We start from the raw sequence: 20956 nt of genomic DNA, 5'->3' as shown, positions 1-20956 counted from the left end.
AGTCTGTGCCCTGGAGACCACCCTACACACTGAGTCCTGTGTGTCTTCATGGGACCATGAAGGCCTGCAGGTATTACATGTCTAACCGTGAACTCCCAAGACCATCCATGTCCGTGCAAGCCAGGGGCAGCTCCTGGAACCTCAGTGTGAAGACTTAGCATGAATAAACCTCCTGACTGAGTGAGCATGTTTCTGTGGGTGTGGAGACCTGGGTCTCAGCTCGGCACCGTCTTGAGGAACCCCCTCAACCAGAGACCAAGTCTCCCCAGAGGAAAGGGCAGGTGTAGACGCGCCGCTCCCCTGCAGGCACATGACTGTGGCTTGTTGTCACAGGTAAAAGTTGGAAGGAGCCCCTGACCTTGTGGATGGTGCAGTGAGGGCGATGAAGCCTGCTGAAGACCCCCTGGGGGGAGGGGCCACCCACTGGCCCCTCCTCCTGCTCCCTTGGCCCCCAGGGTCCCCACTTCCCCCAAGAGCTGACGTCCTGGCTGATCTAGAAACTGTTCCCTCTTGTGGCTTCAGGGGCAAACAGCACAACTGGCTCCTCTGCTTCCAGAGTGCCAGAAATTTTACTGTCACCTTCCTCTGCCCTCACCGTCTTGCAGATACCAGGACGCTTTTTGGGGCTCTGTTAAAACAAAATTCCCCTCCCTCTCCCTCCTTTCCTTCTCCTCCCATGTCCCCCATTACTCCCCCTCCTCCTCCCACTGCCCCCCTCCTCCCCCCTCCGACCCCCTCCTTCTCCTGCCTCTCCCCTTCCTCCCCCTCCTCTCTCCCTACCCTCTCTTCCCCCCTTGTCTTCCTCCCCCTCTCCTGGGCTGGAGCTGATTATGACAGTCCTTGCAGAGGAAGTCATGAGATGCCATTCTGTTCAGTTCAGTCGCTCAGTTGTGTCTGACTCTTTGCGACCCCATGGACTGCAGCATGCCAGGCCTCCCTGTCCATCACCAACTCCCAGAGTTGACCCAAACTCATGTCCATTGAGTCGGTGATGCCATCCAGCCATCTCATCCTATGTTGTCCCTTTCTCCTCCCACCTTCAATCTTTCCCAGCATCAGGGTCTTTTCAAGTGAGTCAGTTCTTCGCATCAGGTAGCCAAAGTATTGGAGTTTCAGCTTCAACATCAGTCCTTCCAATGAATATTTAGGACTGATTTCCTTTAGGATGGACTGGTTGGATCTCCTTGCAGTCCAAGGGACTCTCAAGAGTCTCCCACTTTAATAATGAGAATAAGCCAGTTAAGCCACACACACACACACACACACACACACACACAAAGAATAGACTTAAATATAAAATATAATACTATAAAACATAATATATGAAAAAAAATAGAAGAATATTTTCATGATCTTGGATTAGACAAAGATATCTTAGTCATGACCACATTCCACCGAAAACAGAAAAAGTAGATAAACTGAATTTCATTAAAATGAAAAACTTTTGTTCCATGATTGACACTGTTAAGTTAATGAAAAGACAAGCCATGGATGAGAAGAAAGGACATATCTGACAAAAGACTTGAATCCAGACTAGGGGACTTCCCCGGTGGTCCAGTGGCTGGGACTCCATGCTTCCGATGCAGGGGCCCCGGGTTTAATCTCTGGTCAAGGAACTAGAGTCCACATCTCACACCTAAGAGTTCACATGCGACAGCTAGAGATCCCGCGTGCTGCAGTGAAGATGGAAGAGCCTGTGTGCCCCAACTCAAGACCTGGTGCAGCCAAATAAAGAAATAAATATTTAAAAAAAAAAAGACAAAAGATTTGATTAGGCATTCCACCAAAACAATATACAGATGGCCCAGAAGCACGGGAAAGCATGTCCACCATCAAGAGCACTGAGGGAAGCACAGAGCAGGCTGGGGTCTAGCCTGAGATTAGAGGGACCACAGACTGGGATGCTGAGAGCCTCGGGCACCTGCTGTGACCCTAACCCAGGTGGCCTTATGAGCAGAAGGTGGCAGCCAGGCGAACACTCACTCAGGTGCACCAAGAACTTGTATCCCACAGAAATCTGCTCAGATCTATCCAGCATCACTGGACAGATGACCCAATGCATCCCCAGGAAGGAGGTTGAGCCGCCCAAGGAGGAGCAGACTCAGAGACCACATCCACTGGGTCCCATCCACGTGATTCTCCAGAAAAGACCCAACTGGGCCAAGACAGCTGAGTGGCTGCGCGGCTGGGGTGGGGATGGACTCACACGGCAGGGCTTCTGGGGGGTGAGGAGATGCGAAGGGTCCTGGTTGTGTTGGGAGCAAATGGATCAGTGGCTTTTCTCACAGCTCATCTGTTTTGGGGGGTGATCTTTAATATCATACCTGTGAGACAGACATGAAACAAGGCCTTGGGAGCGCTGATGTTTTTGACTTTGTGTGGTAGGGAGGCAGGACAGACTTGAGGAAAACAGGGAGCCACCACGAGCTGAGGACGCTCAACTCCCACCCCGCACCGAGGCTGGCCTCCTGGCCTGCGGGACTCTCAGGAAGATGGGGTAGGAGTGACCACCCCTGGGCGGCATGGGGTCGCCCGTGGGCCGAGGTTCACTGCAGGGCGCTCTCCTTCCCCGAAAGTCCTGTGGAGGCAAGGTGAGTCTGCAGGAGGCCAGAGAGGCCTGCAGGCTCCACCCCAGCTTCGGTCTCGCCCCTCCCCTCTCCTCTTCCCATCCCCTCCTCCTCCTCCCTCATCCTTCCCCCTCCCGGCTCCCTCCTCTCCCCTCCCTCTTCCCTTCCTCGCCACACCCCTCGCTCCCCACTTCCCAGGCCACCACTAGTCCACTTTCTGTCTCTGCGAATTTGCCTGCTCTGGATACTCCGAGTAGACAAACTCGCCCAATCCGTGGCCACAGTGGCTTCCTTCACTGAACGTGATGCTCTCAAGGCTCATCCACATTGTGGCAGGACTTTGTTCCCTTTTGTTCCACTTGAGTTTGTACATGTTGTTTGTCCAGCATCGGTGGGTGGACATCTGAATTGTTTCTCTTTTACTACGAGTAAAGCTACTGCGCACATTCCTATGCATGTTCTCTGTTGACACGGGTTTTTAATCCACTGGGCGTGAATCAGGAGTGGCATGCTGGCTCTGAGGATTTCTCTCTGTTTCACCTTTTAGGAAACTGCCAGATGACTTTCCCGCACACCTGCGCCTTTTCACACTCCCAGGGCCTGTGTGAGGCCTCCAAACTGTCCACACTCTGGACAACGCCTGCTACCATCTGTCTTCTTGGTCCTGGCCAACCCAGGGGGCAGGAAGTGGACCCCAGAGTGACTGCAGTTCATTCTTTAAGAACAAAGCTGGGCTTCCCAGGTGGTCCAGTGGTTAGGACTTTACTTTCACTGCAGGAGACACTGGTTCAATCCCTGGTTGGGGAACTAAGATCCTACAAGCCACGGGGGCAAAAATAAAAACAACAAAACCAGAAGGATCCCTTGCCTTAGCTCAGAATGTTCTTGAGACGCTAGGAGTAGAGGCCAGAGCTTTGCTGTGGCCAGGGTCCTCCCCACTGCCCAGGGAGCGGAGTGGGAAGGACTGTCCCCACGTCCTGCCCCACCCACCCCCTCGCTCCGCTCTTCTGGGGCCGGTCTCCCGCCGCAGGGATTTCTCAGGATCCGCCCCAGAGTCTCGCGGCGCCCCCTACTCTCCGTACTCAAACACCCGGTTCTCAGCGGTATCCCGGCCACGCTAGTTCCAGCCCCTTCTTGTCTCCTCGGGCGTCGGGACCTCCCGGGGATCCGGACATTTTGCCTGTTTATCTCTCTGATGCACCCACAGTAGCCCCTGTCTGCGCCCCGCCAGCGGAAGGAAGGTTCGGAGGAACGTTGATGTAACTGCGCCGGCACCACCCGAGGCCGCCAGGGGGCGCTGTGGGCCGCCAGTCGGCCAGGCTCCCCGGCAGCCTGCAGGTGCTTCCTCCTCCGGGGATGCGGACAGACCCTGACATTTTCCCTTTTCATCGGGAAAACAGCAGTTTGCCCACTGCCTCGTTCAGGTTAACGCGGGGGGAGCACCTGCGTGCGAGGAGATTCCTGGCGGCCACCCCGGGGTCCCCGGGACCTGAGAGCCTCCCAGTGCGGCCTCGATCTGGCGGCTGTTCCCCAGGAAACGGCGGCGACCCGGTTCCTCGGCCTCCAGGAAAGCCTGGTCCCCTCGAGGCCGGCGCTTCTCGGCGAATGTGGAGAATGTGGTGTCCGGAGCCTGAGCGGCCCCCGCATGGCTGACAGAGCCTTGTATTGGGGTGCGGGGCGTGGACGCTCTCTCCTCAGGTCCCCACGCGGTCATCCCATGTCTGTGTCCTGATCTTATAAGGACACCAGAACTGTGGGATTAGCCCCACCCTATGACCTCATTTGAACTCAGTCACCCCTTTAAAGTTTCCTTCTTCACATACTCAAATCCTGAGGCCCTGGGGGTCAGGGCTTCAACATCTGGATTTCAGTTCAGTTCAGTCGATCCGTCGTGTCCGACTCTTTGCGACCCCATGGACTGCAGCATGCCAGGCCTCCCTGTCCATGACCAACTCGGGGAGCCTACTCAAACTCATGTCCATCGAGTCGGTGATGCCATCCAACCATCTCATCCTCGTTTGTCCCCTTCTCCTCCCGCCCTCAATCTTTCCCAGCATCATGGTCTTTTCAAGTAAGTCAGTTCTTCACATCAGGTGGCCAAAATATTGAAGTTTCAGCTTCAGCATCAGTCCCTCCAATGAATATTCAGGACTGATTTCCTTTAGGATGGACTGGTTGGATCTTCTCACAATCCAAGGGACTCTCAAGAGTCTTTTCCAACACCACAGTTCAAAAGTATCAATTCTTCTGGGCTCAGCTTTCTTTTTTTTTAATTTTTATTTTTTTTTATTAGTTGGAGGCTAATTACTTCACAACATTTCAGTGGGTTTTGTCATACATTGATATGAATCAGCCATGGAGTTACATGTATTCCCCATCCCCAGGCTCAGCTTTCTTTATAGTCCAACTCTCACATCCATACATGACCACTGGAAAAACCATAGCTTTGACTAGACGGACCATCTGGATTTGGGGGGACAAAATTCAGCCCACAACACCTTCCAAGACATTCTGGAAACATGTTAGATGGGAGGAAAGAGCTGCCAGGTCCAAGGCCCTGGGGAGAGAAGGAGAGGAAAAGGAGCAACCACGTGGGATTTCTCCTGTCTGTTCCCTTGAAGGTCCCGCACCCCCGCTGGCCTCCTCACCATCCTGGTGGCCGGGTTTGGTGACAGAGAACTCCTGGGAGGAGGGACCCGGGGATGCACCTCTGGTCCAGGGCTGGGCAGAGGGGAGGAGGGGATCTGCAGGGGAGTTGGTGACAGGTGATCCGAGGGCCACCTTCCACAGGGGCTGAAAGGCGGCACTCGCTGGTGGTGGCCCTGCTCACAGCCCTGTCTCTGAGGCCCGACAGCTGGGTGACAAAGGGGACTTTGCTGGGGTGGGTAAGACACAGCCTGGGATATCTCCCTGCAGAAGGAACTCGGGTGATTCTTTGTTCAAAGCAAGTCACCCAAGGGCTCCTACGTCACGGGTAGGGCAGGACGACCTCCTCTGAGAAGTGAGAACATCATGCCTCCCCCTGAGGCATCATTGCCCCCCAGAGTTCACATGCAAAATGTGCCCACCTGTGGTATGGGGGAGTGGGGCTACAGTTTTCCTGGCTTCTTTCCCTCAAAACGTTTTTTTGTGTGTGTGAGCCCACAGTTCTTTCGTTTGTTTAATTGTATTTATTTTTGGCTGTGCTGAGTCTTGGTTGCTGCCTGCGGGCTTTTCTCTAGTTGCAGCGAGTGGGGGTTAATCTCTAGCTGTGGTGCACGGGCTTCTCTTGTTGTGGAGCACAGGCTCTAGAGCTCATTCTCAGCAGCTGCGGGCTCCCGGGCTTAGCTGCTCCGTGGCATGTGGAATCTCCCTGGACCAGGGATCAAACCCATATCTCTTGCATTGACAGATAGATTCTTTACCACTGGACCACCAGGGAAATCCTCCCCAAACTTTTTATTCTATAGTCATGGAATGCAACTTTTTTTAAATTGTGGTAAAATACACTTGACATAAAAATTTCCTTCGTAACCATTTTAAGTGAACAGTTCTCAAGGCACAGTACTTAAGGCATAGGGGCCTTAAGTACATTCACACTGAGAGACCATCCCACCACCATCTCCACTTTTTGCAGGCTTCCAGCATCAAGAAGGGCCAAGCCCGAGGCTCCCCTGCCTGTGAATCATTGGCACCAGCGCCATCTCTTTGAAAAGTGTGAGGGATGAAGGCGCCCCCTCGGTATGGGATCCGCCTGGTGGTCACTGCACAGCACAACCTCTTTCTGCACTAAGCAGTTTTGGTTTAAAGCTGCTTTAAACTAATTCTCCAGGATGTGGAGCCACGATGGGGGAGATGGCCGGGGGAGGGGTGCCCTGACTCCTGCTACGTGTAATGGGGACACGTGCAGGGGAGGTGCACAGACTTACTCCATGTGGTCTCCCCACAAACTCTGATAAGAAATAACAAAAGGTGTTAGTTCCCCAGGGTAGGGTTTTTAGATAGTCTCTAGGCGGTTAATCTCTGAGGTTCCGAGGCTTGGGGGCAACCACACCCCTGGAAGTACTTTGTGGCTTCAATGACATGGTGGAAAGAAAGCAGGTGCTTTGTGGTATTTATACCCTGAGTGATGAATGTGGCAATTAGAGCCTGCAGTCCGTGTGGGCCCTGTGGGAGGTTTGCTGGGGAGCAGGTGGGGGAGGGGAATGATACATCCCAGGGGGTGGGGTGAAGGGTATGGGAGGGGGAGAAGACCCAGAGGTTTGGATTTTGCAAAATAAAATAAAATGGACAAAACTCTGAGAGTCTGATAGACAAAAGGGGAAACACCAATGAGCCTGAGGAATGTGAAAGGTAACAGAGTCTCAGAGGAAAGACAGTTTGAAAGAAGGTAAGAAGTGTGTGGTGTGGACTCCACACTGAGGTGCCCATGTTCCTCAGAGAGCAGATCCATTCCTAGGAAGATAAAATGAAATGTTAGTTGCTCAGTCGTGTCCTACTCTTTGCAACCCCATGGATTAGAGCCCTCCGTGGAATTCTCTGTCCATGGAATTCTCCAGGCAAGAATACTGGAGTGGGTTGCCATTTCCTTCTCCAGAGGATCTTCCCAACCCAGGGATCGAACCCAGGTCTCCTGCATTGCAGGCAGATTCTTTACCTTCTGAGTCACCAAGGAAGCCCTCACAAAGATAAAAATTGCCTAAATTGTCTCTAAAACCACAGATTAATGCTGAAGATCAGAAAGGGTCAGTGTCCTGGCCGGGAGCAGACTTGCCAGGACATCCTGGTGGGACAGATGAGGTCACAGACAAACAGGACATCCTCAGAAAGATGTTGGCAAGGTTGCCAGGCAACATGTTAAATAGCCACAGATGCACAGGAAACTACGTCTCAACTTTCCCCCTTCAGGACTCAGGGAAGTAGAATAAAATTTGGTCACCAAAGAGCCATTGGATTAAAAGTGGTCAAGGGTGCAACTTACAAAATTACTTTAAAACTAAGAGTGCCTGGTCTTCCCCGGTGGTGCAGTGGCTAAGAATCCTCCTGCCAATGCAGGGGAGACGGGTTCAATCCCTGATCTAGGAAGATCCCACATGCTGTGGAGTAACTAAGCCCCAGTACCACAACTATTGAGCCTGTGTTCCACAGCCCACGTGTCACAAGTACTGATTGAAGCCCTAGAGCCTAGAGCCTGTGTTCTGCAACAAGAGAAGCCCGTACAGCAGAACAAAAGAGTAGCTCCCACTCGCCACAACTAGAGCTGCAAAGGAGACCCATTGCAATTAAAAAAAAATTATCAATATAATAAATTAAAATTGTATATTGAAAAAGAAAAAAAAAACTAAGAGTGCCTGACTCAAGGCAGTGATGGTCATGCAGAAGCATGGGTTCGCGTGGTCAAACTTGGCCTTTTCACAAGAACTCAAGCAAGTCAGCACAAAGGTGGTTCAGTGTTAGGACAGCTGCTTGTGTGATGTGTGACATGAGCAGACTCAAGGAGAAAATCCACATGGCCAACTGATAGATAATGAGACCTGTGTCTCATTTAAAAATTAAAAAGTGAGCTAACCAAGAGGAAAACCTGGCAACCAAACATCAAAGTCCCCGCTGTATTTGTATGGCATGTATCATGCTGGAACAATGGGCCTCCGCTGGGAAGTCCCAGCTCAGGGGCCGCCCAAGGGGTCAGTGAGAAGATGCTGAAGGACAGCCAGACTGTTCCTTCTTGGCATTGACCTCCCAGTCTACCTGGAGACTAAGAGAATCAACAGAAAGACTACTGGAACCAGTAGGAGGATTCGGTCGGCCCCTAGCCCAGAGAGGTCAGGTTGTGCTGCTTTGGTGACAGCTGCAGGTCTCAGGGCTCTGGTCTGTGCCCCTCCACCAAGAGCCAGGCCCACAGAGCAGCCCCCTTGGGAGCAGTCCTAGTTCTGAGGCCCTCGGGGTGCCAGACCAGCAATCAGATGCCCCCCTGCTAAGAAGCAGTTTATGGCCCTTCCATGGATGACCACTGACCAGGGTGAGTCCCCCAGCCCCACCCACCACAAAAGGCCTGTGGTACAGTCCTCCCGCCTGGTTACCCTTGGTAACCAGCACTGAAGCCACAGGAAGGGCTCAGATACACAACAGATAAGCGAACCAGGAGCTCTTCTGCACAGCTGTCACAGCCAGCGAGGACACACAGCTTTACTGAAAGCATAAGTGAAGTGAAGTGAAAGTTGCTCAATCGTGTCTGACTCTGTGACCCCATGGACAGTCCATGGAATTCTCCAGGCCAGAATACAGGAGTGGGTAGCCTTTCCCTTCTCCAGGGGAATCTTCCCAACCCAGGGATCGAACCCAGGTATCCTGCATTGCAGGTGGATTCTTTACCAGCTGAGCCACAAGGGAAGCCCAAGAATACTGGAGTGCATAGCCTATCCCTTCTCCAGCAGGTCTTCCCTACCTAGGAATCAAACTGGGGTCTCTTGCATTGCAGGTGGATTCTTTACCAACTGAGCTATCAGGGAAGCCCAGTGAAAGCATACGACACCTAAGAATACACATAAGCTGTGAGACAGCTGAAGGGAATTAAAACCTTTACCAAGAGAAAAGAAAACAAATACATTAGTGAGAGTTCTGTGATGGACCAGGAAGGATCAACATTGGAAAGGTGTCAGTTCCTCCCAAATTTATCTATAAATCCAATGCTATCCCAACATAATGGCCAGAGGACAAAACTAGCAGAATTTGATAAGCTAATTCTAAAGTTCACATGGAGAAAACCTGCAAGACTGGTGGCAACAGCCTCCCTAGAGGCCTCTTTCCTGGGTCCTAAGGGCGTCCTCCTGGGCACCCCATTTCTCTTGGTTTACACCCTTATTTTACGGCAGTATGTCCTCCAGAAGCGCCGAAAGAAAAGATGCAGTGAATTAATATATGTCTGAATCCTCACGTCTGAAATGTCTTTTTGGCTGGTATTTGACCGGGATGTTGTAAAATCACTACTTTAAGCTGTCCCACTCCACTTAGCTTTTATTCTTCCCCAAATTCTATTAGTTGGAGGCTGGACATCCTGGGAGGTTGTTCAGCTTTTCTCACATTTTCAACTCACTGTCTTTTTAACTTTCTAGGCGATTTTACAAATTCTATCTTTTAATGCTTTTATTGAAACATTTTATTTGACAATCATTTAACTTCATAGACGTTTTCCTGGAGATGGCGCTGCAGTGTGGACTGTGGGTTCCCGGAGGCTGGTGCTGCCTGACAGACCACGGTCCCTATGGGCCACTATCGTAGGTTACTGTTGTTCAGAAACATGTCGATATGGAGGGCGCCCCCCAGCGGGCAGAACTCCACTGTGATTTTGTTCCATGAAAAATCATGCCCTTTGGGAAGACATTCCGTTAGAGAACGTGATCCCTTGAAAACAAGATCCCTTAGAGATGGCCTGCCCCAGGGCAGATACCAACCCTACTCTGCAGGTGACGTGCTGCCAGGGGCCCTCCTCTGAAACCGGGCAAGCACAGGCCTCCTCCCCGTGTCCCTGTGGTTCAATGCAGACTGTGTCATTTGGCTTTAACTCATTTAATCCCTTCATGTGATATCCCTTGACTCCCAAGTGGTCTTGGTCAAGGGCAGACCCTGAATGGCATCCATCTTCCAACTACACCTACGCCTGGGGCCCCAGGGCCCTGGGTGCCGAGCTGGCTGGGCCTCTGCTTCTCAGGGTCTGCTCCATGGGGACCCTGCAGCGCTGTGGGGTGTGGCCCGGGTGACCAGGCGGAGCAGCCCAGGGTGAGTGTGGTCACCAGCCTCCCACAGCCCGTCAGCAGAGCCCGGTGACAGGTCGCTCCTGACACTCTGCTGTGGAGGCTACCGGCGAGACAAAGGAAAACCAAGCCGTGCAGGAGGGAGGCACCATGGCCGGCTGGGGCTGGTCCCTGGGAACCAAACTCCTGTGGAGGCGGCCCTGGAGGGTGCTCTGGCCGCAAGTGACCAGGAGCGTCTCCCTGGGGATGAAGGGCACGCTCCCCCCCCTCCTCCGCCAGCTCTCCATGGGGACTCCAAGGGGCTTAGGTTCCAGGCAGTTCTGAGCCAGGCTCCTCACCCTAGGAAGCCAATCCAACTGGGGTGCAACGCCAGGGCCCCATTTCCAAACCATGCCAGGGTAGGGGTACAGGCCCAGTGCTGAGCACAAGCAGCTGAGGTCCCCACTGAGGGCGGGCACCCCCACGCCTGTGTCCTCCAGCAGGTCAGGGCAGCAGCTCTGCCCCGGCGCCCCTCCTTGCTGAGATCTCCCCTGTCCAGCAATGGTCACCTGCTCTGCTGGGGGAGCAGGGGGCGAGGCCAGTCCTCCCAAGGACGTGCACCCTGGTCCCCAGTGCACAGAGAAAAACCACCCAGAGGACAAGTTCGGGGCTGGGGTGATGTGGCAGGTGACAGGGTGGGGACTGTGGGACCAAAGCAGCTGAAGGCAAGATGGAGATGCCAGCAAAGGTCAGAGGGAGGAGCTCTGGCAGCGGGAACTGCTTTGGGGAGCGAGCCCAGGGGAAGCAGGGCAGACCTGGAGGGCAGGAGCCAGGGGCTGGGGGAAGTAACTGGGGGCGGGTACATTACCCCACCTGCCACAAAGCCCCACAAAACACTCAACCACCTTTTCATCCAAAATCAAGGCTGTATTTACCTTCATTGGTTGATGTGAGAACAGATTGTTTAAAATAACTGGGGTCTACTGTGAAAACACGGGGTTGAAAGTACAGAACGGAATAAAGCAAACAGCCAAGGAAGGCCAAACCGAGGCTCCAATGCTCAGGACACAGGTGTGGACGTCAGAAAAAAAGGGATACTGACGACAGGGCACGGTGACATTCACGGGGCTATGAAAGTAAGACTGAAACCGAAAGGAAATCATGCCAAAGCCTTGGCAGGTAGGAGAACATGAGACCAATGTCTTCTGACGGCCTCCGTGGAGAAGAAACACAGGTTATTTCTTTTGTGATCAGCCTTGAGCCTCTTTACCTCCCAATCCCTACTCATCTAGGGTGGATCCCCAGGCCACCGCATAGCCAGCCCGAGGTGCACGCACGTCCCAGGGCCGCTCTGCGGTCCCCCAGCGGCCTGGCCGCTCAAGCGCTTGCATAGTTGAAGGATGTTGCTGCCATTAAACGTCTGAGGGCAGTTCCAACTGACAGCGGGTGGGTTGTTGTGACCACCTTAAACAAATAACCAGAGAAATTTCTAGAAACTGTTTTTATAAAGTCTACCTAGGTTAAGAATTTAATAACATCATATATTTATATTAACAGACTATTTACAGTTTCATTTTTCTTTTTAAAAAAACAAACCGAAAAAGAAACCCTTTTACACTTCTGCATAATAAGGCAAAAAAAGCTTTGTACATTATTATCTTAATATATATCTGTAACTTCGGTTCCAAGTACCAAGGGAGGGCCAGGGCCGGGCCTGAGTGGGGGCCTCACAGTGCATTGGACAAAGTGACCGGTTTTTTTTTTTCTCCATAAATAAGACAAAAAAACCCCAGGGGTTCTGGAGACGGATCTGAGGCCATTAAATCGCAAAACCAAACTAAAAGTAAAAAAGCAAAAGTGTCTTTCGTTTCTCTTAAGTGTCTAAAGAGCACAAAGTTGAAAAAAATACAAATCTATTAAAAATGCTTCTCACCTGTGGGAAAAAGGTACAAACTTGAATTTTTTTTTTTTCCAGTAGCCTAATCTCAAGCTCGGAAAACAAAAGATCACCCCCAGAAAAGCTGTGTGTGACACCCCCGACGCTGCGAGTGGAAAAGTGAGCGTCGCCACCCCAGGGCCGATGGAACTGTGCTTAAGTTCTAGAAACAGAGGTTTAGAAAAGTGGACAGCAGTGCGTTCCTGGCGGGAGCGGCCCCGCGGCCACTACCGCGCCTCCACCTCCTGGGGGTTGCGGGAAGGGGAGTAGTCGCGGGCCTCGCCCGGCGCGCGGGCCCCCAGCGGCGTAGTCCTGCTCCGCGGCTGCCCGGGGGGCGTGGGGGGCCCGCCTGCAGCCACCAGCGGAGGCGGTGCGCCGAGCGCGGCGGCGGAGGCGGCGGGCGGGGTCCGCGCCAGGAGACTGTTGTGCAGCGCGGCGGTGGCGGGCGCAAGGCGCGGGTAGTGCAGGGCGCCCAGCGCCGGCAGCAGCGCTGCGCCGTCCAGGTGAGCGGCCCGGGCGCGCTCCAGCTCGTCGCGGCGCGCCTCCCGCAGGCGCTCCGGGCTGTAGTCGTGCGGTTCGCGGTCCCGGTAGGGGCGCTCGGGCGGCTCGAGGGCGGCAGGGCCCGGGCCTGGCGGGGCGCGGCGGGGCAGCTCCGGGCCGCGGTAGGCGTCGCGCGGCGGCTCCCACGCGAAGGCTGGGCGCTCGCGGCCCGCGGGGCCCGGGCCGGGCTGTGGGGGCGCATCGCCGTCCTCCCCTCGCTCTTCCTTGACCTTCACGTCGCTCTGGGACCGCTCGGCCAGCGCCTCGTGCGGCTTCCCGGGCTCACGGCCCAGGAGACCGGCCAGGCGCAGGCCTTCCCCCAGGGCCATCTTGCTGGGCTTGGGGCCGTCCTCCCTGGCCGGGGAGCGGCTCTCCTTGATGCGGAGCTCAGCCTCGCGTTCGGTGGGGATCCCGGGCCGGCCCGGATCGCCCTGGCCCCGGAGCAGGAGGCCACTGACGGGGTGGCCCACGGGCGCCGCCGGAGAGGCCCGGCTCAGCAGGCGTGTCTTTTCCAGGAGGTCCCTGGGAGTGACAATACAGACACCCCCGCTCAGCCTGACGCGACACCCTGCAGTGAGCTCCTCTGCCAAGGTCCCACCTCAACGCGCACCGGCACTGTCCACTGCAGCGACCTCAGGCTCCTTGTGTGTGGGTGTGTCCACTTAGCAGCCTAGGCTCCTGTGCGATTACTGCTAGTGGCACCCATCAACACACACATGGTGATCATAGCCCACACACCCCCAAGGGCACCCCCATACCTGCCTCCCCGCCCACATGCAACTTTGGAGCCCAACTTTGCAGCAGCAGCACAGACTTCTCCACCAGAACCCAGGCCACTGAGCCCCTGAGCCAGGAGAAGCCCTTCAATGAGGGGCGGGGGAAGCTCCATGCCCCCTCAGACCCACTGATCCTCTAGAAGGACGGGGCTCTGAAACCCTCTTCTGGTGGGTGTGTGTGGCCTGGCTGGGGTTCACAGAGTTCCGCCTGCCCCATCCCAGTCGGGTTCTCACCCATGAGGCGCCACTCTACATTTTAGCCCTTTGGCCCCGAGACTGGGAGCAAGGTGGGCATGGCCTCCACCCTGATGAGGGGCTGGGATGGCAGCTGAGCTTAAGCGCATCAGGTGCCCAGGTCCCCTTCCAACACTGCTGCACCTGGCCACTTGCAGCTGTACTTGCAGCCCGCCCTCTTGACCCTGATGTCCCCACGGGGGGCTGCAGTTCCCTGGGCTGCTCCCCAGCACCCTTCCTGGGGCCTGTGACAAATGTCCCTGTCGTCTTCTAGGCCACCGCCTCCCTCACTGTGCTCTCAGGCTTTGCCCAACACCTAGCTTGCAGCAATGCTCGGACCTGGCCGGAAGGGCTGGCCAGAGGGCCTCCCCCTGCTCCTGTCTGCATGCTGGCCCATGACTCAAATCCCGGACTCTGACACTCACCTGTTAATGCAGGCTCCCTCCTGCCCTGCCCTGGCCTAGCTCTGCTGCCCGTGGGGTGAGGGGTGGGAACACACAACCTCAGCTCCCATCCTCCAGCCCAGGGAGCTCCCCACAGGTGTACCTCCCAGACCTGGCACCCCCTGGTGGTTCAGCAGTCCACCTCCAGACCCCACTGTGGTCCAGAAGCCCACCGTCCCTGCCAGGGCCTTGGAAGAAGTAACCCTCATCCTGGATGGCACCTGCCCAGACCGTGCCCCAGCAAGTCTTCTGTGGAAACAAGGTGGACAGTGTGTGGACTCGGGGGTCCCCTTCCCCTGGTCTTTCTGCAGTCTTTGTGTCCTCCCACAGAAGGAGATTTCAGTTTGCGCCCTTGGGTTCAGCAGAGGTGGCTGGGGGCTGCAGGTGCTGGGTGGGGGTGGGGGCCAAAGTGGGGGGGGACAGGGAGCTGGCAGAACGAGCAAGTGGAGGGGCCCCTACTCACCGGTCCCGCTCCTCCTTGCCCTTGTCCAGCTCTCGGTCGTGGTTGGTCAGGGCTGAGACCCGCTCGGTGTCTACAGGCTTGGGCCACGGGGGTGGCGTGGGGAAGGAGGGTGGCGCTCGGTGCAGCCGGTTCCAGGCCTCGTGGGGGCTGGGCAGGCCATGCAGCGTGGGGCCCTCCTTGGGGGCAAAGATGCCACCGCCACCGGGAGCTGGAGTGGGGGTGGTGGCAGAGGGTGAGGCCGGGGTGCCAGAGAGGAGCACACACAGGGAGATGCCCAATCCCAGGCCTGCATGTGCCCCGAGGAGACGAGGGGTGACAGTCCACCCGGTGTCACTGTAGCCCTGATGTACACCCATGCCCGCATGAGGGGAGAGCAGGTGGCAGGGTCACTCACTCAGCGCGTGGCTGCCGAGGCCTCCAAAGGCGTTGCTGCCCAGGCTCCCCAGGCCCCCAAAGGTGCTTGATCTGCTGAAAGGGTCTGTGGGGACAACAAACACTCAGGGATTTCTGTGTGCACCGGGACCTCCCCCACCCCGGGGGTCCAAAACCTGGCAGGTACCACCTGCGCAATCTGAGGGTGCCCTGGTTCTTGGGGGTCAGCACAGGCCAGCCAGACTGCACAGACCTCAGGGGACACCTACCTGTCAAATGACCAGCGGGCAGGAAGCTGCCAGGATGCGCTGAGGGTCCGAACGGGTTGGCAGCGGGATGGGTGGCACCTGGAGAGGGGGGAGGCTGTTGGAGGCCCGGGTGCACCCACCTCCCCTTCCAAACTCAGGACCAGCTGGGAGGTAGGCTCTCATCTCCCCGAGTCTGGAGAACCAGGACGCAGGGGAGCAGGGAGGGAGGTGCTGATGGCAGTGAAGGCCCCAGAGGAAATAGGGCAGAGAAGGGCCTGAGGCTGAGCCGTGAGGCACTGCTCCCCCAGCCAGCTACCCTCGGAGGGCCCAACCAGAGCTAACAAACAATCCTGGTCGTGTGACAGTGAGTGTGGCCTGGTGCAGATGGACCACGGCCCGAAGACGGCAGCCCCTCCGGTGGTGTCCCCTGGCTGCAGGCCGCAGCCCACAAGCATCGGTGCGGCGTCAGCCCCGCTCTCCCGACGCCCCTCAGAACCCAATCTGGAGGGCCCGGTCCTGAGAAAGGGCTGCTGCGTCAAGGGCCGACTCTGCCACTTAGGGCGTCCCACCTTCTGTCTAGAGGTGAATTTCTGGTGAGACCTGTGAGAGGGGTGCCCTCTCCCGTCTCTCCAGCTCCCTCCACCTGTGGGGACCCCAACAATGGAGTGCTCCTGTCTGCCTGCCGTGGGAGTCACAGGCGGGCTCTTCCACCCAGACAAATGAAGGATTAGTTCCCAGAGAGCTTCCACCTAGAAACGTGATCTCATTTCTAAGTGACCTTATGAAAAAATCAAACCAGAAGTTAGGAAACAGCTGGTCCAGTGCTGAAGAGGATGCTATGAGAGCATGTGGAGGGCAGTCAGGGAAACGTGCTGCCTTAAAAAACTACACCCTGAGGAAAGGCCAACGAACCGATACTCCCTGGGGAAGAGGATGGAAGAAACACACATGCCAGATTGGGGGGGGGGGGGCGACCAGGCGTCAGGCGGGGACAGCAGGGCCCTGGTCTGGATGGGGCATGTGCTGGGGGAAGTGGGCACACAGCAGGACGAGGCCATGGGTGGAGGGAAGCACAGAGGGGCCCAGGCCACAGTCTGTAGGCTATGGCCTAAGAAGTCTGCTGGCCGCCAGGGCTGAGGCCCAGATGGGAGGCGCTCTGCTTTCTGAGGGACCCTGACACCTGGGAGATGTCTCTGCCCTGGCTGGGGACTGGAGGCCATGAGGGTGGTGGAGTGGGGGCTGGGAAGAGCCGCCCAGCTCACGGGCCAGCCAGCATGACCCCATCATACCGGTGCGCTAACAGGCTGTCTGCAGGGACTGACATGACAGGAAGCGGGCATGAGCTTGCACCAGAATGTGAACATTTGAACACGGTGGATGTGAAGAGTGGTCAGGGAAGGTTCTCTGAGGAGGTGACATCCTTCAAGGGCCTGACGGCTGGGGAGGAGGGAGCAGGTGCCCTGGGGCCTCCAGACCGTCACTCTGAGGCCTGCTGCACGGCTGCCCTGGGCCGGCATCTGGGAACTCGGGTTTCAGGAGGTTTCTCACCTTCCTCTGATAGGAATGCCTCACTCACATGTGTTCAGGTTGTGCAGTGTGGTTTGTGCACTTTCCTTTCGGGAGTCTGAGTTTTGGTCCAGGCACACACAGGTGCCTACGTGACTGGCCCCCAGTAAGAAGCCAGGACTCTGGGTCCCCACAAGCTTCCCTGGGAGACAGCCTCTCACCCTGTTGTCAGGGCTCCTTTCTGGGGAATAAAGTGCGTCCTGGGGCTCCTCGGGCAGTGCTCAGGGGACACCCACTTCCACCCTCCCCCCCATTCCTTGCTGACAGATGTAGGTCCCTTGTCTACAGTGCATATAGCTGGTGGGGTGTGAGACGTAGGCTGAGTCCCGGCGGCGCTGCAAGCCCAGCGACGGTCCTAGGGACCCGGACACAGTGAGGCTGTGGTGTGGCTGCTGTGGAGCACGGAACAGAGGCTCTGGAGCAGTTTCCCACCGTTCGGACAACAGCCGAACCCTTCCTGGGAGGGAAGCCCCAGAGAGGAGCGCGTCCTGGGCCGGAGCATGGGTGGGGTCAGGTCAGCGGTGGGGACACCTCTAGGGGTATGGAAGGAGAAGCCTGAGGCGGGCAGGACTGCCAGACCCCACCTGCTACAGCTGGAGAAACAAAAGCACTGCCCACACAAGCCAGAGGAGAAAGGCGAGAGCGCAGCTGCCAGGCCACCCCCGGGCCTGCACGGTGGCCGGGCCGCCAGCCCCCCTGGGCCAGGCCGCCTTACCCGAGCTGGAGAAGAGGGGCCGGGCCAGGTCCTGCGGGCAGTGGAGTCCGGCGAACACGCCCGGGGCGGGGGGTCTGCTGAACAAGTCCAGCTTGGTGCCCACGTCCAGCTTGTGGGGCTCCAGCTGCATCTGCCGGGACAGAGCGTGTATAGGGGCCGGAGGCCGGGCCTCTGTCCTGCTCGCCACCAGGCTGCCGATGAGCTGGACAAGGTGTGATGCCCCCGGCTCCGCTGGCCTCGCTCAGTGGGCGGAGAGACAGGTAAGAGCCATCCTGACCACGTGTCAGCGATGCGGGGAAACCGAAACGTCGTCACGTGTGGTCGATATAGGAGGTTCCCGATTGCGGCGTTTCGCTCCTGTTTATATGATCTTTGAAAGCTGGTGTTTTACACTTAAAACTCATCTCAATTTGGATGCTACATTTTCATTAGAAATACTCTGTTTAGATTTTGTAAGGCTGAGTTGGAAAAGTACATGCGCATACCCGAGTCTTTCCAGTTTTCCAATGGCTAAATTTACCATGAGTATTAAAATTTAAATGTATTAAATAAAACTAAGATGCCAGTCCCTGGGTCACTAGGGCCATGGGAGGCACGGGGCGGGCCAAGTCTGTCCCAGTTCTTCCTGCTGTGGTGACAACAGAGGGGGGCCCCCACCCTGCCTCCTCCACTGCACCTTCCAGGCACTCTGCCTGAGTGTCTGCATGTTAATCCGTCATAAATCCCTTTCTGTGACTTGTCCTTTGTAACCCACTTAGAGCGTGATGATTTAAAAATACCTTGAGTAAGGGTAACGTGTTACCTGAGATGACAGACAAAAGTGTGGAGACCCTTCTGTGATACAGGGTGCGGGATCCCATCCTGGCCTCCCTCAGCACCCCAGCCCACTCTCCCTGGCTGCAAGTCCCCAGGCTTCCCAGGGCTGCCTCTTCCCTGCATCGCTCAGCCAAGGCATCTGGCATCACCCACTGGGGGGAGGACGGCCTCAAGCTGGGTTCCTCTTCACCACCTGTCCCCCCCAGGAGCACGGAGGCTCCGTGAGCACTTATGTTCAACTTTGTCCACTGCCCACAGCAGACACTTAATGAACACTTGGGGGAAAGGGGGGGCCGGGCCAAATGCTCCCTGGGAGAGCTCTGACTGACAGCAGGGAGGCCCAGCAGGATAACCCTGCCTGGGTCATCCCAGGTGACCAGCTGGGATGTGACTTTGAGATCCCCATACACTTTTGTCCTGCTCCCCAGATCCGACCCCTGCTGGCTCGGCCCAGCGCTGGGGCAAGGGGCACATGCGCACACGTGTGGACGCTGGGGAGGGCCTGGCCCAAGAGAGGCGCCCTCTGAACCGCAGGCCTGGCTGGCAGGACGAGCAGTCCAGCTCACCTTTATCTTCTGCTGATGGTGGTAGATCTGCCAGGCGATCTGCACGTGCACAGCGCACCACTTCCCCGGCTTCTGCGACGGGGGGATGGGCTCAGCCTCGCGGCCAGAACCGTCTCCTCACGCCCCACCCCCAGATCCCTGCGGTCACAGGGCACCCCTGGGCCACCCCAGGGAGTCCTCCCTGGCCTCAGACCCTCCCCGAGGTCCCGCCAGGCCCCTTCCTCCCAAGGTGAGACACACACAGGCACACACACACACCTTACACATGCAAGCACGCACACACTCACCCTGATTGCTGTCCGGTACGGGTCGGACACCTGCTGTTGACAGAGGAGAAGTGTTAGACCCAGGCTCTGCAAGTAGTCAAGCCCAGAGGAGTTGGGGAGGGGGACTACGTGAGCCTCGTGGAGCCATGCTGGCTGGAGGCCCACCCGGGAAGGAGAAGGCAAGAACACCGCTGCCACCTACCCCGGGGGCTTTCTGCAGGAGGGTGTGAACCACACTGGCCCGGCCTGTTAACTCGAGTGGGTTTGAAGTCTGAGGGGAGAGAGGGACACCGCACGAGACCACTTTGCAGGCTCCGTGCCCAGGTGGCACCAAACCCCCCCCCTCGGGGCACCGGTGTCCGCCTTGCCCTCCTTGTGGGGCCCTGCACGCTGTCACCCGGGATGGTCTGGCTTCCCACCACACCCTCCGTCCGGAGGTTTCTGAAAAGGCGGCAGGAGAAGGCTCTGATCACTGTGCCGGGTGAAGGCAGCCCCGCTGCAGGGAAGGTGAGCGGAGCAAGCCCGGTCCTTGGTGCCTAGGCCTCCTGCAGTGTGGATGACCTTGGGCGGCTGCTATCCACACTCCACCTCTGCTCCTCTGCACTGCTCCTCCCACCCTCCAACCCTGAGTGCTCCCAGCTGAGGAGCCAACAAGTGAAGCAAGGCTCTCCTGGCCCCGAAGGTCAGGATATCCTGCACTGAGGTGAAAGCCCTTCAGGTGCCACCCGGGATCATGACTGCCCTGAGAGATGCTGGATTGAGGGGGGGGGCGGTCCTGCAGTCCCTGCCCACCATACCCACCCCCTCCCGGGAGCAGCTGGTACCTTGGGCTGAAAAGCACCCTGCAGGGATCCAAAGGGGCCTGGGTGTGGGAGCAGGGCGGGCAGTCCTGGGACGGCCGGAGGGAAGGGCGGGAAAAACTGCAAGAGAAGGCGGGAGGGGTGTTCCAGGGGCCTTGCCGGGCACTCGGACATCCTGGGTAGGGGCGCGGGGCCTGGCCCTCTGGTCCCCACCCTGCCACGCCTGCACTAGCAGGGAAGCTACTCGGACAAGGCAGAGTCCGACCTCCACACCCCCACCCTGCCTGGCGATCCCAGAGCACACAGGGACACTCACGTTGGAATGTCGGAAGTAGGGGCTGTCCAGCTTGGGCGTGTACTTGTCAAACTGGAAGGGAAGGAGGCAGAGAGTGAGGCCTCCTAACCTTGCCGATGCCCTCCATTGGCCAAGCTCCCACCCATACCGTCAGGCCAGGCAGCGGCCAGAATGAGGCTGGCGGCCTCCAGCCAGCTGTCCTCCAGGCTCCCCGAGGGTGCTGGCCCATGGCCCTTCCCCGTTCTAGTGACCTCAGCATAGGAGGTACAGACTCGCCCACCTGGGTGTCTGCAGCCATGACTGGGAGGGCAGGGCATGGAGCCCAGGGCTGGTGGTTAAGCTGCAGGGGCACCCTGAGGCCACTGCTAACTGGTCAGTGCCAAAGCAAAGCTGGGAGGGGACTCTGCCCACAGCAGCTGGCTTGGGGATGAGATCGTGAAGCTCAGGAACATGGGAACAGTCCTGATCTGCATGGCCCCTAGTCCTTGTCCTCCTGACCTGCTGCCTTGCTGCCAACTGAGACACTGAGGACCTGACATGCGTACAACTGGCCCCACAGTCATGTGGACGGGGGTGTTCACCCGAGCCCAAGAGAATGGCCCAGGGCAGGGAGCTTCATGGGATGACCTGGGAGTGGGGGACGG

At 57.0% G+C, this 20956-nt stretch overlaps 1 protein-coding gene across 23 annotated transcripts in view; it reads right to left on the bottom strand.

Annotated features, from left to right (window-relative positions):
• FBRSL1 (fibrosin like 1) overlaps positions 1-20956 on the bottom strand; it is a 412476-nt gene that overhangs the window by 317630 nt on the left and 73890 nt on the right. For 4 of the 23 annotated variants that reach the window (XM_065904966.1, XM_065904953.1, XM_065904958.1 and 1 more), the window contains 10 exons: positions 20334-20384; positions 20042-20137; positions 19420-19488; positions 19239-19271; positions 18952-19023; positions 17570-17699; positions 15310-15387; positions 15063-15146; positions 14669-14876; positions 11865-13274 (listed from right to left, as the gene is read on the bottom strand). The exons of 1 other annotated variant lie outside the window; for it this stretch is intronic. In XM_065904966.1, coding sequence (XP_065761038.1) covers positions 12440-13274; positions 14669-14876; positions 15063-15146; positions 15310-15387; positions 17570-17699; positions 18952-19023; positions 19239-19271; positions 19420-19488; positions 20042-20137; positions 20334-20384 — 1656 coding nt within the window. In that variant the 3' untranslated portion in view covers positions 11865-12439. Of the gene's footprint in view, positions 1-11864; positions 13275-14668; positions 14877-15062; positions 15147-15309; positions 15388-17569; positions 17700-18951; positions 19024-19238; positions 19272-19419; positions 19489-20041; positions 20138-20333; positions 20385-20956 lie in introns of those variants that run through there. 18 more of the 23 variants (XM_065904976.1, XM_065904954.1, XM_065904975.1 and 15 more) reach the window with 14 other exon arrangements.

The sequence above is a fragment of the Muntiacus reevesi genome, chromosome 13 (assembly GCF_963930625.1).
Source record: "Muntiacus reevesi chromosome 13, mMunRee1.1, whole genome shotgun sequence".
NCBI classification, from domain to species: domain Eukaryota; kingdom Metazoa; phylum Chordata; class Mammalia; order Artiodactyla; family Cervidae; genus Muntiacus; species Muntiacus reevesi.
Note: the sequence above shows the minus strand (reverse complement) of the source record. Positions and strands in the feature narration are given on the sequence as shown.